The 17,720-nt window shown below is 40.5% G+C and overlaps 1 protein-coding gene across 1 annotated transcript; it reads right to left on the reverse strand.

Annotated features, from left to right (window-relative positions):
- Positions 1-356: 356 nt before the first annotated feature.
- ADAM21 (ADAM metallopeptidase domain 21) lies at positions 357-7,817 on the reverse strand. The gene is made up of 2 exons (XM_011949645.1): positions 7,711-7,817; positions 357-2,911 (listed from the first exon to the last, which is right to left on the reverse strand). Exon 2 carries the CDS (start codon positions 2,758-2,760, stop codon positions 592-594), a length of 2,169 nt encoding a protein of 722 aa, XP_011805035.1. The 5' UTR covers positions 2,761-2,911; positions 7,711-7,817; the 3' UTR covers positions 357-591.
- Between the last annotated feature and the right edge of the window lie 9,903 nt (positions 7,818-17,720).

Genomic DNA, 17,720 nt, shown 5'->3' on the forward strand with positions numbered 1-17,720 from the left:
GAAGCAAGCAAATGATCCAAAAGGATATCCAAACTGTCAAATTAAGACAAAAGGCTAGGAAGCACACAGGGAGCAAAATCAGGAAATTTCATCAGATAACAATTTGTTTATACTTAACAAAAATTCACTTATTTCTCTCTTTTGGTTACCAAATAAAAGAAGTTGGGGGGGGGACAAATATTATTATCACCCCTACACCTTTTCAGATTTTGAAGCAGAACATCAGAAAATTTAAGTAATTTTGCCACATTGATAAATGTCAGTAGAGAGGTAAGCCTCACCCCTGGACTCTGATGCAGACACATCTCATGCCTTTCCCATAAGTCATCTCTGTCCACAAGAAACACAACAAGGACTAAAGGGAGGGAAGGATGTAGCTTTATTTGCTGCTTAAAATAGTGAACAATAGATAGAAACATGTTAAGAATAACTTGAACTTAATGACAATGTTTGTGGTTCTGACGTAAGGGAAGATCTTTGCAGCTTTCTGGAAATGGTCAGAAATATGCTGTTTCAGGGATGTACTACCATTTCTACTGCCAAGAGACTAAAGTGTAATAATGCATGGAATATTAAATTGGAGACATTTTGTTAACCTGATGAATGAGCCTTAGTTTCTTTGGGACCAGAACATTGTCGTAGATACATAAGAAGCCCAACAGTAAACAGGAAAATCAAAACAGACAAAGAAGGAATCACAATCAGTGGCAAGAAACCTCTTTTCTTTGCAGATGCTGGACCACTGTCAACACTACCCCCATAGCCTCTGTGCAGGCAGTAGGGAGGGGACCACCCATAGCCACAGTGGCAGTGATGTTGGTTATTGCAGATCCCCTTCATGTTGCAGGTCTCAGGAAGGCAGACGTGTGACAAGACAGACAGACTGACACACTTCTTGTGGATGCAGATCTTTCCTGGGCCACACACAGTACCATCTTTCACATCACCAATGTCAGGTATGTTCATCCTTAAATGATAGTCAATACCCCAGCAGGTGACGCCATTGATACGAGTGTGCTGCAAAGTAAAATGATCTTGGAGAGGAGGAATGTCTCTCACATTCTCACACTGAACTCTCCCACAAAAGACATCAGAGATATGACATTTTAGGTATGTTGTGCCATTTATACCACAGTGACCAAAACGGTTTCCCTGAGAGTTGATTTCTTTATAGCAATTCTGAGATGCACTTTTTGCATCTTTACCAAAAATCTCCCTGCAATGCTGGTCATGGTTATTACATCTCTTTTGATAGCAGTAGGCACTGTCACTACAGGGGAACCCGTCCTGCACATATCTATCTTCTGGACACTGATGGGATGTTCCATTGCACCATTCTGGGAGGTCACATTCATTGACCTCTTGTCTACAGAGTTCCCCTGATGGCATGAACTTGCAGTCTTTGCAACAAAGCCCAAAAGCACAGGTAGCCCCAGGCCTTAAAGTGCAGTTCAACAGACAACAGGCATCTTGTTCACACTGCTGTACGGATCCACAATCACACTGCTCTTCTCTTTCAACCACACCATTCCCACAGCGCTTTAGCATAAAGATTTCCCCCAATCTTGGAGGATTATGCAGACATGATCCCTGGTTTAAGGTGGTCTTCATAAAATCAGCATAACTGCAATTGGTGAATTTCTCTGCTGGCACTCTAAAAGTATTCATGATGCAACCTCTTTCCCCACAAAAACAGAATTCTTCATCATGCTGCATACCCAAAATATGACCTAACTCATGGGCCACAGTGTTGGCAAAAAGAGACCAGGTATCTCCTTGAAAATTATCAACTCCACAATCAATAGGTGGACGACATATTCCTGCAACGTAGGCTAGACCAAGTATACTTATAAGTGAATTTTTAATGAACATATGTGCAGCATCATGCTGTAGTTGGGAAAGACTGATTAGTTTCCATTGAGAGAAATCGTTCAGGACCTGTTCTATGCTTGTCATTGGGAAAACATTTCCCTGATTCCAAATTTCAATTCCAGTCAAAATTACATAAGTACCTAACTGCTTATACATGGAATCCACTATGTTGACAACAAGAAATACATCCTCTTGTACCTTTGAGATGTTGCTTTGAGAGTAAATGAAGAAATCATGGTTCACCACAACAACTAGCTCCAGAAACCATGCATGGGTCCACCAGTCACCAGCAGATTTTGGTTCCAGAGCTGAGTTCTCAGCCTCTTCAAATTCCAAATGTTGGCGTGCTACTTCCTTCTCTGTTAAGCCACATCTCATAGCTGGGAATTGTGTCTCGTTACTGTTTATCTTATAAACCAGGTGTTCGAATGTGGCAGAGTGCCTGATGGGTTCAATTTCATAGGTGAGGCCATTTATTTGTAATACCCCTCGAAAGCCCCCAAAACAAGCACTGAACACAGCCAGAGACTCAGGGACCCCCTCCACGTAACCATGATAGTAACAGTCATCTGGGATGAAGGGCTGATCCTCCAGGAGGGCACGCTCATCTGTGTAGGTGAACACTGGGAGGTGTCTAGAAACCAAGAGCTTCTTGACCCTCATGTGAACAACGTGTCTCTGGCCCCCGAACTGCAGACTATAGGAGAGCCATCCAGGAGCCTTTGCACTTCTGCCCCTGCTGATCACCTTCAAGGGGATCACCACTTCTGGGGAAGTGAAATGCTGGGAGGGCCCAGCCTGACAGTAGCCAGAAATGGACAAAAACACCCCAAGCCAGAGCAGCAGAAAAGTGACCCTGATGTACACTAGGGTCCCATCCACTGCCATTATGAAGTTGTCGTCATGGAGCCATCTGTCCAGAGCAGAAGAGGATAAGGTGTGAAGCACTTCTGGTCTGGCTCCTCCCTCTAAGCTGCTCAGGATGCAGGGCTGACTCTATGGATCTGTGTCCTGGCAGAGTTAGATCAGAACTGCAGTGCTGGAAGTAAAAATAAAAAGATGCGTTGGAAAGGTGATAAGTAAGGGATCAGGAGAGAAAAAGAATGGAGTGGTGAAAAAGTGGTTGATGAATCAAGAAAACGCTTTGGATTTGCTTTTAGTAAATAAGGGTGGGAAGTTAGGGGGTATAGAAAAGACAACATTGGCCATGTGGTGGTAATAGTTGAAGTTGGAAGATGGGTACTTAAATAGTTATCTCAGTCTTTACAGGCAGTATGAAAATGTCCATAATAAAAAGTAAAAGCAAAAGTAAAGAAACTAAAGAGTAGGGTGACTCTATATCTCAATTTGTCCAAGATAATATTAGTTTATGCTTGTTGCCCTTGCAATAACTATTGATAGTGTCTCCTTTGACTGTCCAAACTGGAGACATCAAAAACAATCACAATTCTGTGTCAAGTTGCATCAGTCTTACGATTTACTTTAGTTTCTTTATCTCAAATTTATTTACTATTCCTCATTGTATTCATCTTTACTCATAACTTCATTAGACTGAAAGATTCTTGACTGCATGGTTTATGATTTTCTTTCATTTTAGTATCCTCTGTAATGCCTCACAGAGCTCTGTGTACAATGAAAAGTGGAAAGAGGGAGGAGGAATTGTGAAATGTCTTGGATTGTAAGTGAATGCTACTAAAATGTATTCATATTGTAGTATAACTTTTAGAAAAGAAAAAAAATTCAGGAAACATTGACATCATTTAAGGGTAAGGAGAGAATAATGTTGTTCTCTCCAGTTAGCCATAGGAGAAACCCAAAGACAAAAGCAAAAGCTTTCAGAAGAGAAAATGAGAATCGGTGTAGTTTAAAGGTCTTGGGAAAAGGAACTCTTGTCTTATTAGGGCAAAACCGTTGGAGAGTCTGGCATTTTAGGATTGCCAGGGAAGAGTCCCAATGTTTGCTCAAATATATTTACCAAGAGTTTTTGAAAGTAGGGAATTTCTGCACCTGTCATACAGTCTGGCTGGCAATACTTATCTATTTCTTTTTCTATTTATTAAACAAGTCTTTATGTGTTTGGAGCATATAAAGTGCAGGACATTGTTCTAGATATTAGAGAAAGAAAATCAAAATACAGAGCATTAAATAAATTACCAATTTAGTGCAGAAACTTGTGGCAGGAGCAAGAATAAGCTTCAGGAGGTCTATAATATTGTATTCGATATTTTATATATTTCATGACTTTTTTTTTTTTGCTGAGGAGAGTGTCCGTCTATATATTTCATCATAGTCTCAAATGACTGTCAAAAGTGAGGCTATAAGCACTGAGCATGTGTAGAAACAAACAAAAAACAGATAATTATAATATAATATGATCAAAACCAGATAACAAAGTTTATGCTTCAGGGATCCTCATTGTACAGACCTCTATAAAGACCCTGTAAGGGGCTCAGCTACGGACTTTATGAAAGTCATATAATTATAAGTAATCAAAATTAGTCACTATACAAGAAAAATCTCAAACACCCTGAAATATTACATCACACACATAAAAGACTTAATAAAGGTTTTCTAAAATTTGACAATAGTAAATTTAATTATTTATCTCATTACCAATAACAAGCTGTGAAGCTGAATTTTCTTCTCTAAACTATTAATAATACAAACTAAATTTCTATTAAACATACTAGGGAAAGGCAAATGCCTTTCAGTTCTTGCTATAGAAATTATAACAAAATATTCTCTTAAGAGAGGCAATTAAATAAGAAGCAATTTGAAAACTGTAGGGAAAAGGTATCATGGAAGTGAGTCAGGAAGTTGATTAGTATAAATATGAGGGGATTAAATTTTGTGATGTTTATAGCGTTTTCAACCTTTTAATATTTATAATTTGTTGTGACTTCTTTCTTATGCTAAATAGATCCTCATTTTCATACTTATTTTCTGCAATTGTAACTTGGTATTGTTTTTCTTGAAGTGGGCCCTCATCTTGTAGGTGCATCAGGCCCAAAAACTTAATTTCATCTCTGACTGTGATCAATGTATTGATGAAGGTAGATGCCATTTCTTATAAGAACAAAAAGGAAAAGCATTTAAATCAAGCTAATCTAAGAAGACTTACATAGAAGATATAAAAATGAACATGCCTGACCCAACACCAATCATCTCCTGGATTTTGAATCCATTTCTAATCAATGCTTTCTTTGCCCTGATTCAAGTTTCCTTATATTCTCCTCTTATAACTTCCCTTGTGCTTTCCAGAGTCTTCCTTTAAAGACAAAAGGAGGGAGAGAAAGAGAGAGAGAGAGAAAGAGGGAGAGAGAGAATGAACCAACTCCATCCTGAACCTCTTCACAGAAAGCTCCCTACATCTACTTACCTTATTAAACCTGAGCTTTAATAGAATTTACTGCTTGCCTAAAGGCTTCCTCTCGAGAAACCCCATCCTCAGAAGTCACATGTACCACAAGGTCCAGAGTTCCTGTTCTCCACAGCCCACAACATCAACACCGAATCATTTATCCTGCAATATCTGACTACACTATTTTTCAGATGTCTCTTCAACCACCCTTATCACACTTGGACAAAACTGAAAGGCTCTGGCCCCTAACTAATAAAATTATTTTCCACCAAAAATCCTACCCTCATCTTAAAGTACTATTAGCAAGTATATAGACAACCCATCTGAAAACAAGACAGAGTTTTTTTTTTTTTTAACCTCTTCAATTCATCTTCAGTGTAATTCAGACTACTCACTCATAGTCATAATGTATACCTTGTCAACACACAATTTCATATATCCTAAGCAATTTACCAACAATTTTAGTTCTCCCAGCTCTCCCCCTTACTTCTGCTATACCTGTTTTCTCAAACTCAAAGAGAACCCACTTTTCTTTCATCATCTCCCATTTCACTCAATGTTCTTGTCTTCCAATCCATTCGAGCTCTGCTACCAGTTTAATCCCTTCAAGCACTGTATGCCAAAATCTTTAACTCTCTAAAGTCCTAACTGTGACAGAGATTGTTGGGGGGCGGGGGATGGGCAGGAACTGCATTAAATCTTCACATACTTTCTCCACTCCTACATCAAAGCCACCAATGCTACTCTGGAAAAAAAAAAAAAAATCCCAAAACCAATGTGTTTGTGAAAGGCTTAAAAAGAGAATATAGAAATCAAAACTGAAATGGCTTGTCCTGGATCCCCAGCCTAAGGAATAGAGATATAAAATCCAGTAGATATTTCAAAACTTTCTATGCCACATTGCTGTTTTCTTTATTCTGGATATTGCATTCGCACCTCCTCAATATTCTGAGTTTCATCATTTATGTATAGTGCCAGTAGCTGAAAATCCATTCTCATTGTCTCTCAATCACAGTAGAATTAGTTAACCAAGTACCTTTCCTTTCTAATATAAAGTATTTAAGGTCTTTTTTCTTTTCTTGTCCTAGATTGGCTATGTGGATGCTGGAAGGTGGGGAAAACTTGTTTCAATCTGAACATTATCCTTGCCATCAACTTGCCTAAAGAGGCTGGATTCATCCAGGCGGTTTTCACTGCTGCAATTTAGGCACCTTATTCCACGAGGTGCAAGTAGCATGGAAGAGGAAAGCAATGTTCATAGACAAAACTTCCAAGAACAAAGATCTCTGAATTGGGAGGAAATTCTAACTGCCAGATTTGCTCTCGGTATTTCTCTTGATATGTTTTCTGCTTATTATGGAGTGACAGTTGTTGTGGTTGGGAGGATTGAAAATGGGAAGCACTAATCAAATATATAATGTTGTGGAAAGGACTGATAAGCTACACAAACTCGTATCATATTATTCTTTTTCTTGGAGCTCAGCATGAGAGCAGGCAATAACAGGAGAATAACTTCAAAAATATCTGTAAGCCAGATTCACTGTCTTCATTCCTAGGACTTACAGAGACCAAAAAGCTCCTGAAGTACCATCATTCTACCAGGGATACTGTGAGGTGGTACCACTCTAAATCCATGTCCTCTAACATCAGTGGACTGTCAAGTGAGCCAACAGCCCACTTATTCATGTTTGATAAACTCTTCCTTTCCCCACAGCTATTTCAAATTCATCAAGACCCCTCTCTACCCATCTTCCCTCTTATTCCAATGCCCTAATGCACTGTTTTCCTATCTGTCTGTCACTAATATCTGTCCCATTAGAGTCATGGAAGTAATTCAGCTGGTTATAGCCTGCAGTTGTTTTCCTTAAGGGAATAGGACAGAAATATCAGAAGGCATCCCTAGAAGATCCTTAGCAACTCTTGAACACACAGTGCCAAATATTTGGGTGTAAGTGCGTGTAAGGCCACAGTGTCACAATATAAAATGGATTTCTTTCTCTGGAGTATGAGAGAGAGATATATATATCAAATTCAAAGACAAAATGGTTTCTAGGCCTTTCACCATCTGAATCCACCTACATCTACCTCTTCCCTACCTTACTCCCTCTCTAGTCTCATTAGCCCCTCATAGTTCCAGATCATCTCTCCCACCTACTTGAGGACTGTTTCTGTCAATTTTCTCTACTCTCAACTGCATCTTCATCTTCTACTACTTTATCTATTCCTCACTGGCAATTGGGGTGACTACCTCATCCTGATTTTCCCAGGACAGTCCTGGTTTTAAAACTGAAAGTCCTGCACCCAGCAATCCCCTTGGTCCCAACCCAACTGGAATAGTTCATCACCCTACCTACACCCATGCTCAAGTCACTCATATCTTTAAAAATGAAAACAAAACAAAAATTCAGAGACTTCACAGCATCCAGTGGACTACTCTGGATACCAAATTATGCATAGAACCAAACTTGATGACTTACCATCAGAAGAAACAGTAGTTTCCACGGCCATTTCTGTGTAGATGGTTTATACCACCCTTTATCAATGGTTTGTAGCTGAGGCCACAGAGCAAAGGGAAACATAAGCCCTCTCCCTTTTGTCTCTCAGGTGACTAAATTCTAGATTTAGCTACTTAGCAACAAGGAACTTTCAATTACACAGAAATAATAATAGACTCTCAAGAATATCTTGCTCTCATCCTGCCATTTCTATACTCATTTCCAAATTCAATACAGTTGGAATTGGGTTGTTTCCTCACCTCCAGTCTATGAACCCTGACAGCACAGGTTCATAATTTTGCTCATCCCATTGCATTGGTCTAGACTGTCTAATCATTTTTCCCATTGAACTGAATTATGGTAACTTTCTAGGGCAAGATCAAATTCCACTTCCATTATCAAATCTTTCCTAAATAATCCAGAAAACATTAACATCCTGTAACTCTCTTTATAACTATAATATGCAATACATTTTTGTTTGACAAAATTTATATCCTTGCTATTTTCTGTTTTATACGTGAGTTTTAAAAATTGCATCTCCTATTAGACTGTAATGTTTTGGAGAAAAATATGCTCAAAATGGTTGTGGAGAATTTATGGTATAGTGTTTGTTAAAATATATAATCAATAAGGTGAGTTCAATATATAAAAACTACATAGGATAAGGACTAATTTAATAAAATATTAACTCTAACTTTGGGAGTTTCTGTTTTAGATTCTTGTCAACTCTTAATTTACCTGGTAGAATCAGAGCCTCATGAGATAACCATCAATTAGAAGCAGTTTTAATTACAGTCCTCTTCCATTTCCTGCTGGAAAAGATTCTACTATTTATGCTGGTTTCTTTAGAAATCTGAAGAGGTTCGTTTTTATAAACTGTTTTGCTCATATAGGCAAAACTGGAGACACTTCTGCCTTAGGAGGGGTAGATACAAAGAGGTTTGTCTTCCGCTGGACTCAGTGGATAACCTCTGCTTTTATACCAGACATCACTTACAATTAAGTATACGTAGCCCCAAAAAATGAGAGCAGAGGAAACCACATACATTCAATCATGGAAAAAGCTTAGTAGCAAGCCAGTAGCACTAGTAAGCAGAGCAAAGAAACCCTATGCAGGGAGAAAGATAACTGAGGAAGAATAGAATGCCTGCTTCGACAGAATAGTAACCTGCAAGATCTACAGGTGGGAAAAGAATGAAAGCTTCTGAAAGCAGCTTGGCTTGATCTCTCTAGCTGTAAGAAGGAATAACATTTATTTCTTCTTCTTTTTTTTTTTGACAGGGTCTCACTCTATCACCCAGGCTGGAGTGCAGCTGAGATAGGGTTTCTCCATGTTGGTCAGGCTGGTCTCAAACTCCTGGGCTCAAGTGATCTGGCCTCCCAAAGTGCTAGGATTACAAGTACCCAGACAACATTTATTTCTTTGTAGAATCACCACTAAGAACTTCTGGTTCCAGAAAAGATAGAATAGACACATTTCTTCCTATTATTCCTAGTAAGTACAGTAAGTCCTCAATGTCATGAATAGGTTCTTGGAAACTGCAACTTTAGGTGAAACAATGTATAGTAGGTACTGAAATAACATTGTTTTGTCCAATGTGTTTAATTATAACACTGATGAGACAAATAAAAATTTGTTTTGTTGTATGTTACTTTGCATTGTTAAAGTCACAGTTTCTGAGAACCTATTGCTGATGTGAGGACTTATTGTGCAAGTAAAAACACTGTATTTTAAATAGAAAACAAACATAAGAAGGTTAAGAAAGGTAGAGAAAATCATGCAGAGAAGCTACCTACCCTGGGAGCTAAGGAATAACATGGTGTTGAATCAGTGAGTTTTCTTTTAACCTCAAGCAATCTGGAGAAGCCTATAACATTTTAATGTCAACAGACAAAGAACAAAAAGATAAGCATTTTGAGACAGCCATCATGAACTGCTTCAATTACAAATATGACTAAAATGAAAAAAAATAGAAACTTGGAGCAAAAAAATGAGAAAGTCTCAGGAAAGAAATATAAAATATAAAGATGAAAATAACAGAAATTTTAGAACTGAAAAGTACAATAACCAAATCCAAACTCACTGGATGACTCAACAGCAGGATAGAGAATAGAGAAAAAAAATCAGCAAACTTGAACATAGAGAAATAGTTAATACCAAATGTTTTGTTAGATTTATACCTAAGTATGTCATTTTTTGGGAGGTGTTAATATAAACGCTTACATTCCAAAGAGATCAAATCAGATCTGTACAAAATTGTTTATTGTGGGATAATGTGTACTACCAAAGCTTTGTGTACAATTCTAATTCCATCATTGGAAAGCTATTAAGTAAACAGCAATGCTTCTACATAATGAATAATATGTAGTCATAAATGAAAAAGGATTATCTCTTTACATTAATATTCAATGATTTCCAGGGTCAGTAAGTTTAAAAAACAAGATTAAGAGAAGTATATGTGGCACACTACATTTTGTGTAAGGAAGGAGAAAAAGGAGAATTCTGAGAAGATGGCAGTGGTGAGACTTGGATCCGTCTATTAGGAAAGATAGAGCTGATAGATGCAGGAGGCAGATAAGGGAAACTGCCCATGGTCTTGCCTGAGCAGGCTCACAATGAACTGGGGGCCTGTATATTCACTGGAAGAATGGGGTGGAGCCATCAGGAATTCACATCTTATGCTGGGGGAGGGGCCCAGCCTCTTCAGCTTGTGTGAAGTGGCCTGGTCTTCAATCTGTGAGGTGGTAGCATGTTGGCGGGACCCCTTCTTTCTTTGCTGAGCTTTGTTTTTGCCTAATAGATCTACCCTCCTCATCCTTCAATTTGTCCAAGTGCCTAATTTTTCCTGGTTGTGAGACAGAAACCTGGATTTCAGCTGAACTAAGGAGCAAAAAATCCTGCATCATTTGGTAGCCTGTAGAGGGACATGAGGAGGGGTGAGTAAAGTGCGGACCCAGAAATCTCTTTCCCTTTCATTTCTGAGCCTTTTTGTCCTCACACTTCTTCTGAGGGTAGAGGAAACTGCCCAGGCCCCAAGGCAGCCTCAGGGTCCCATGCCCTGCACCAACAGCTGGCCAGCGTTCCTGTCACATACCCATGGAGTCTTCCCCTCCCCTGGCCAAGGGGTCCAGCTCAGTCCAAGCCCCAGGGAAGAAACAGCAATTAAAAGTTTCTCTCCCAGTTGAAGAAACTTATTTACATAAGAATAAGAGGTTTCTTCCCCAGGCATCTTTTTCTTTTCTCCATTTTTTCAGCAATTAACACAGCCCAGCATTTAGGTTATTTTTTCCTTTCTCTACCAGGTCAGAAGTTAACTTTTATGTGAAAGGCTTTTTTTTCCCCCTTTCAGAAGATGTTTTACTAGATTGGGACCCCAATTCAAAGACACTCTTTTCTATCCCTTGTTGGAGAAGGACTCAAATCCACAGCTTCACCTTAGCATTCAGCTTATACGGAGTCCATGCAATTCAACACCCCAGAAACATTTTTTACCCAAACTCAATTCCAAGTTCAGGAACTCAAAGGCTACTGACAGCAGGGGAGATAGGGCATATGTGGGTAAGAGAAGATAATTCCACCCCCTAGACCCCTCTGTTAACATGGGTGAAAGCTGCTTTGATACCCATGGGTGGTAACCTGTTGTGGTTGCCGGAACTCAGAAATACAAGGATGGAAGAAAGAAAGAGACATGCCTTGCTTTCTCTACCTCATATACCCTGGGTGTTCACTAGGAAGAGAAGGGAACCAGGGACACCTTGCTCCCCTCTTTCTAGATGAGTAGCCATTCATCTTCAGTCTCTACCTCTTTGAATGCATCCTGAGTCCTGGGGCTCCTTTTAAAAAATGCCATATTTTTCCTTTTTCCTCCTCTGTCCTCTGTTCACAGATGGATGCTTGTGTCCCCATGCTGCAGGACCCTCCCCTCAGATGTAGCCTCCAAACTGGGAAAAGTTAACTTCCTAAGCCTTAAACTAGTTGTCTTGGGATTGAGCTCAGTGGGGAGGGAACACAGAAGCCTGACATGCTGGCAAAAGGGTAAGAAGGTTTTTTTTTTAACCAGTTGAGCTTTTGGCTCCCCCTCTCCCTGTGCAAACTGGTAAAGGGAATGATAAGGATCACTGTTTATATTCTCTGTAAAGTTTTAATTATGAAAAAGGATTCGGGATGTTGGTTTTAAGCTGTAGCCAATCTGGTGTGCTTTGCATGCCTCTCTATACGGTTCTCTAAGAAAGAGAGGTACCTTAGGATGCGATGTAGGCCTACGACTCCATAGGCCTTCTGCTCGAGCCAGCCTAGAAAACTGGTCAGTGGTAAACTTTGCTGAAGGCCTCCATCATATTTTAGGTACTTAGAAGCATGACCTGTAACCATGTGGCAGTGCTTTGTTTTAGCCTCTGCCATTTACAATGGTGGCCCAGGTTCAATCCTGGCTTAGGGAATGAGTCCTTTCTGGTTTGATATCTGTGTGACCTTTACCATTTGTTGATTCTCTTCCCTTCCATGAACCACCTTGAATTTTGCTTTCTGTGAGCACCTGGGAAGTTACGTTTCATAAAGTTCAAAAGTTAGAAATATTGACTGCTTGGCATGGCCAAAGTTGCATAATAAGGGATTTAAAAGGACTTTCTTAAAGAGTGTTCATCTTAACTAAAAGTGGATATCCAAGTTATAGGTATATTTAAAAGGCCTTTATGTTTTTCTCTTCTTGGATCTTGTTTTGCTGGAAAGTTTTTTTTCTCAGTCAGGTGAATTCTTTTTCTCCATTTTGTCTTGCCACCCTTAAGGCATGCATGAGAGGCCCTAAAATAATTTCTGATGGCCTGGGGCTTCTTGGGAAAAACAGAAAAGGTACCACAGATTCCATTTTGGGAGAGACCCCTGGAGCCCTAGGAATTGGAGGCAGATGAATCCCTCTCAAAATCTGATTTTCTCTTCCAGCTATACCTGTTTTTTAGGCCCTAGAAACTGCATGCTTTCCTAGCCATGCTCTTAAAGGGACCACTCAGAGGTGAACAGTTCAATTAGGAGATTGCAGAACTGAAAATCTGATAACTACTGGATCTGCTTCTGCTTATCTGTGTGGTTATATAGGTGTAGTGTGTGATGTCTATTTTTAAAAAGTGCTCTAATTAGTTGACTTAAGGATAAACACTAGGATCAAATATTTTTGAAGAAAAAATAAAAGCTATAATGCCTTTTAGTAAATGTGACTTTAATCATCAAGAAATAAAAAGAGACTTATGGATTCTGAACCCCCAAAATTTGAGACAGGTCTCAGTTAATTTAGAAAGTTTATCTTGCCATGGTTGAGGATGCAGCCATGACACAGCCTCAGGAGGTCCTGAAGACATGTGCTTGAGGCACAGCTTGGTTTTATACATTTTAGGGAGACATGAGACATCAATCAATATATGCACATCAGTTCCATCCAGAAAGGTAGAGACAACTCAAAGCAAGGCCCCCCCACTGGGGGCTTCCAGGTCACAGGTAGGTGAGAGATAGATGGTTGCATTTTTTTGAGTTTCTGATAAGTATTTTCAAAGGAGGCAATCAAAATATGCATTTATCTCTGTGACCACAGAGATGACTTTGAATAGAATGGGAGACAGATTTGCCCTCAGTGGTTCCCAGCTTGAGGGGGCCCAAGATATTTTCCTTTCACATTTCCCCCCTTTTCTTTTTAAAAACCTTTGGAGAAAGCATTTTGCAAGGAAATGAGTCTCTGGTCTTGTTTCATGTGATCTCTCATGGTTAGGATGGCTTATTTCTAGATGTGTAGGTCGCAATAGCTCATTTTTACCAGGCTGTAAAGTCTCATATCCTGTGAAGAGAAAATAGTGGTGTGATGGTTAGTATTGAGTGTGAACTTGATTGGATTGAAGGATACAAAGAATTGATCCTGGGTGTGTTTGTGAGGGTTTTGCCAAAGGAGATTAATGTTTGACTCAGTGGGCTGGGAAAGGCAGACCCACACTTAATCTGGGTGGGCACAATCTAATTAGCTGCCAGCCCAGCTAGAATATAAGCAGGCAGAAAATTGTGAAAAGAGAGACTGGCCTAGCCTCCATCCTCCTGTGCTGGATGCTTCCTGCCCTTGAATATCAGACTCCAAGTTCTTCAGTTCTACAACTTGGACTGGCTCTCCTTGCCCCTAGCCTGCTGATGACCTTGTGATCATGTGAGTTAATGAAGCAGAAAATGTAAAAAGAAAAATAAGTAAAGGGAAAAACAAGTACTCCTGTACTTGGCTGACTCACTCCAATGCCAACAATAGGCAGAGCCCTAGTGGGGCCTTGATAATACTATCTGAAAAGCCAGAGCCCAAAGGAATGAGCTCCAGAGACTCTCCCAACACCTCCCCAACCCAGAGCAAGGATAAGAAAAACAAGTTGTTCTTACCAGTTTCCCCCTTTGAAATTCTTTCCCTATACCATTATCCTTTGATCTGCTCCCACAACTACATTTGTAACTATTTCTGCAAGTTTGCAAGGATTTTGTAAGTTCCTGTTTTCTAGCTGTGCAGTATGGCAATGGTCACAAGACATGCCTGAGTTGTAAAACCTGTCACTGTTTCATGAACTGCCTTTGTTCTGCTTCTGTAAGCTTGCTTACCCACCTTATGGGTTTCACGCCCTTTTCAGATGTATGTATAAAAGTCAAGTCCTGTCTTTGTTTGGTGCTCAGCCTTTGGATATGAATCCGCTGAGTCGGTGACCACCTAATAAAATCCTCCTGTTCCACCCATTGCTCTCTCTGGTCTCCTGATTCCCACAACATTTTGGCGAGCCGGCCAGGAGTGGAGATGACAGGTTTGCTGTCTCCTTTGCCTGTGGGTCTAGGGCCCCGGGCTGGGGGAGACCCGTGACCTCACGTGCCACCGGGGTATCTCAGACCCGGAGAAGGAAGCAGCTCTCCCATGACTCGGGGCCCCTCCCTGACAGCGCAACAGAACCTAAGGGGCTACAGGACAATTCCAGGGATAGCGCACTATAGGAGCATGGTAAGATTTGGGCCTGAGGCAGGACCCATCCCATAAGGACGGAAGGGGAGCCTGACCATCTCCTGGGGTGTACCTAGTACTCCGACCCAGGACGCGAGAGTGGCTCTCTAATTAGGAAGAAACCTACACCCCAACCAGGAAAGAGGAACTGGGAGCGGGGAGGTGTGTGAATGCGTGTGAAAGAGGCGGTTTCAAAAGGAACCTATGTGGGGAGTGAAGTGTGTGGGGCCGCAGGTTTCTTAGCATAGACCATACGCCCCGAGTGAAGTGTGGGACCGACCAATACTAGTGGCAAACTTCTTTCAGGCTACCACATATGGCTTATGGAAGTGCCCCACAATTTAGTAATTGTGGGGTCTGGGTCTGGGGTTTATACAAACCTTCCGATGCTAAGCTAAGTGGCATCTGAAATACTCCCACGAGGGGGATGGTCTAATTAGTCTGAAGTGAAAGTAAAAGAGTGAGTGAATTGTGCCATAATTGGGAGGAAATGGGAGGGAAGTCGTCAAAACCCACCCCATTAGAATGTATGTTAAAGAACTTCAGGAAAGGTTATGCAGGAGATTATGGGATCAAGTTGACCCCCAAGAGGTTGAGAACTCTCTGTGTAATAGAGCGGCCCTTTTTTGGTGTCAGATGGCTGGCTGAAGGAACTATAGATAGGGAAACAATTGGCTGTATATTAAGATCACTGGGATTGGAGGACAGCCAGGGCATTCAGACCAGTTTCCTAACATTGACTCATGGCTAAATATAGTCCAAATTTGACCTGCACGGCTGCAGCCCTGCCTGGCAGCTTATTGCAAAATGCTGGTAGCTCAAGCCGAGCCTAAGATAAAAAAAGAAAATCAGTTTTGCTGTCAGCTACAGAGACAAAGGGAAAGCAACAGGAAAAACCAGTATTGCAGGAATCAGCAGAGGAGATAGAAATTCCTCCTCCATATACCCCAATCTACTCCCCTTTACCAAGGTTGGGCCCTGAACAGCCAGACTCAGATGATGATATGCCCAGGCTATACCCCAAAGGGAGAAATCTGAGCCCTCACCCCAGGAGGTCAAGAAGGAAGTTCAGGATGATCAAGCAGGCCGCCTTTGATCTGGCCACACCAGAACTTTGCAGATGCCCCTCTGAGAAACCCGGGGATCCATCTATTATGATAAACAGGGCCAGGTCCAAAGGGGACAACGAACTTCATTTACCAGCCATCTAACACAACGTAGCACACCATGAAAGTTCCATAGAGACCAGGAGTTGTGTAATACATATACACAATGGAGTACTATTTTCCTTATCCATTCGTCTGTTGAGGGACACTAGGTTGCTTCCAAATGTTGGCTATTATTAATAGTGCTACAATAAACACAGGAGTGCAGGCATCTCTGATATACTGATTTCATTTCCTTTGGCTAAATACCTACCAGTGGGATTAGTGGATTTTATGGTAACTCACCTTCAGTTTGTTGAAGAACCTCCAAACTCTTCTCCATAGTGGTTGTACTAATTTACATTCATGCCAACAGTGTACAAGGGTTCCCTTTCCTCCATATCCTTGCCAGGATTTGTTATTGCCTGTCTTTTGGATAAAAGCTATTTTAACTGGGATAAAAAGATATCTTATTACAGTTTCGATTTGCTGATGACTGATGATGTTGAGCATCTTTTCATATACCTGTTTGCCATTAGTATGTCTTCTTTTGAGAAAGGTCTATTCAGATATTTTGCCCATTTTTAAAATAGAAATATTAGATTTTTTCCCTATAGAGTTGTTTTAAGCTCCTTACATATTCTGGTTATTAATCCTTTGTCATATGAGTGGTTTGAAAATATTTTCTTCCATTCCGTGGGTTGTCTCTTCATTTTGTTGATAGTTTCCTTTGCTTTGCAGAAGGTTTTTAACTTGATGTGATCCTGTTTGTCCATTTTTGCTTTGATTGCCTGTGTTTTTGGGGTATGACTCAAGAAGTTTTTGCCCTGAGCAATGTCCTGTAGAGTTTCCCCCAATATTTTCTTGTAGTAGTTTCATACTTTGAGGTCCTAGATATAAGTCTTTCATCCATTTTTTTTGTCTTTTTTTTTTTTTTCCTTTTTGTGGAGAACGGGGTCTCGTTATATTACCCAGGCACAGGTCTCGAACTCCTGGGCTCAAGCTATCCTCCTGCCTCTGCCTCCCTGAGAGCTGGGATTACAGGCATGAGCCACGGCACCTGGCCTTTAATCCATTTTTTAAATTTTTGTATATGTTGAGAGATAGAGGGTCTAGTTTCATTCTTCTGCATATGGACATCCAGTTTTCCTAGCACCATTTATTGATGAGACTATCTTTTCTCCAATGTATGTTCTTGGCACCTTTGTCAAAAAATTAGTCCTTTGTAGATATATAGGTTTACTTCTGGGTTTTCTCTTCCGTTCCACTGGTGTATGTGACTCATTTTGAGCATATCAGCAATGTCAGTGAGAACAGCTGAGAGGAATTCAGGCAGTAGAACTAGTACACTAGTGACTACAGCAGGTGATGAGACAGCAAATAACAACTGCAGTGTGACCTTTAGCAAGTCACTGAGTTTAAGTTTCATCATCACTAAAATTCATTCATTCATTCAAAGCCTATTATAAGGCCAGACACGATGGCTTATACCCATAATCCCAGCCCTTTGTGGAGGTCCAAGGCAGGAGGATTGCCTGAGGCCAGGAGTTTTAGATTGGCCTGGGCAATACAGCAAGACCCTATTGCTACAAAAAATAATTTAAAAAAATAAACAAAAAGAAAGCCAAGTTTGTGTTGGCAAGTCTTATAGGTACTGGAGATAAAGCAGTGAACAAGAAGCAGTGGGGCAGATGGCACAGCAAATGCAAAGATCTAAACTGAATCAAATGTATTTGTTTGAGAAACAGAAGAAAGTTCAGTGTAGATGTAATCAATGAGGGAAGGGGGTTGTGGTAGTAGATGAGTTAGGGAGCTTGACAAAGGCAGATTATCTGGTCTTAGAGGC

This window comes from Colobus angolensis, unplaced genomic scaffold, assembly GCF_000951035.1.
Source record: "Colobus angolensis palliatus isolate OR3802 unplaced genomic scaffold, Cang.pa_1.0 Scaffold3, whole genome shotgun sequence".
Classification (NCBI taxonomy): Eukaryota; Metazoa; Chordata; class Mammalia; order Primates; family Cercopithecidae; genus Colobus; species Colobus angolensis.

Coding starts and splice junctions, on each gene's coding strand:
- ADAM21 (XM_011949645.1), bottom strand. CDS start 2,760: ATGGCAGTGGATGGGACCCTAGTGTACATCAGGGTCACTTTTCTGCTG.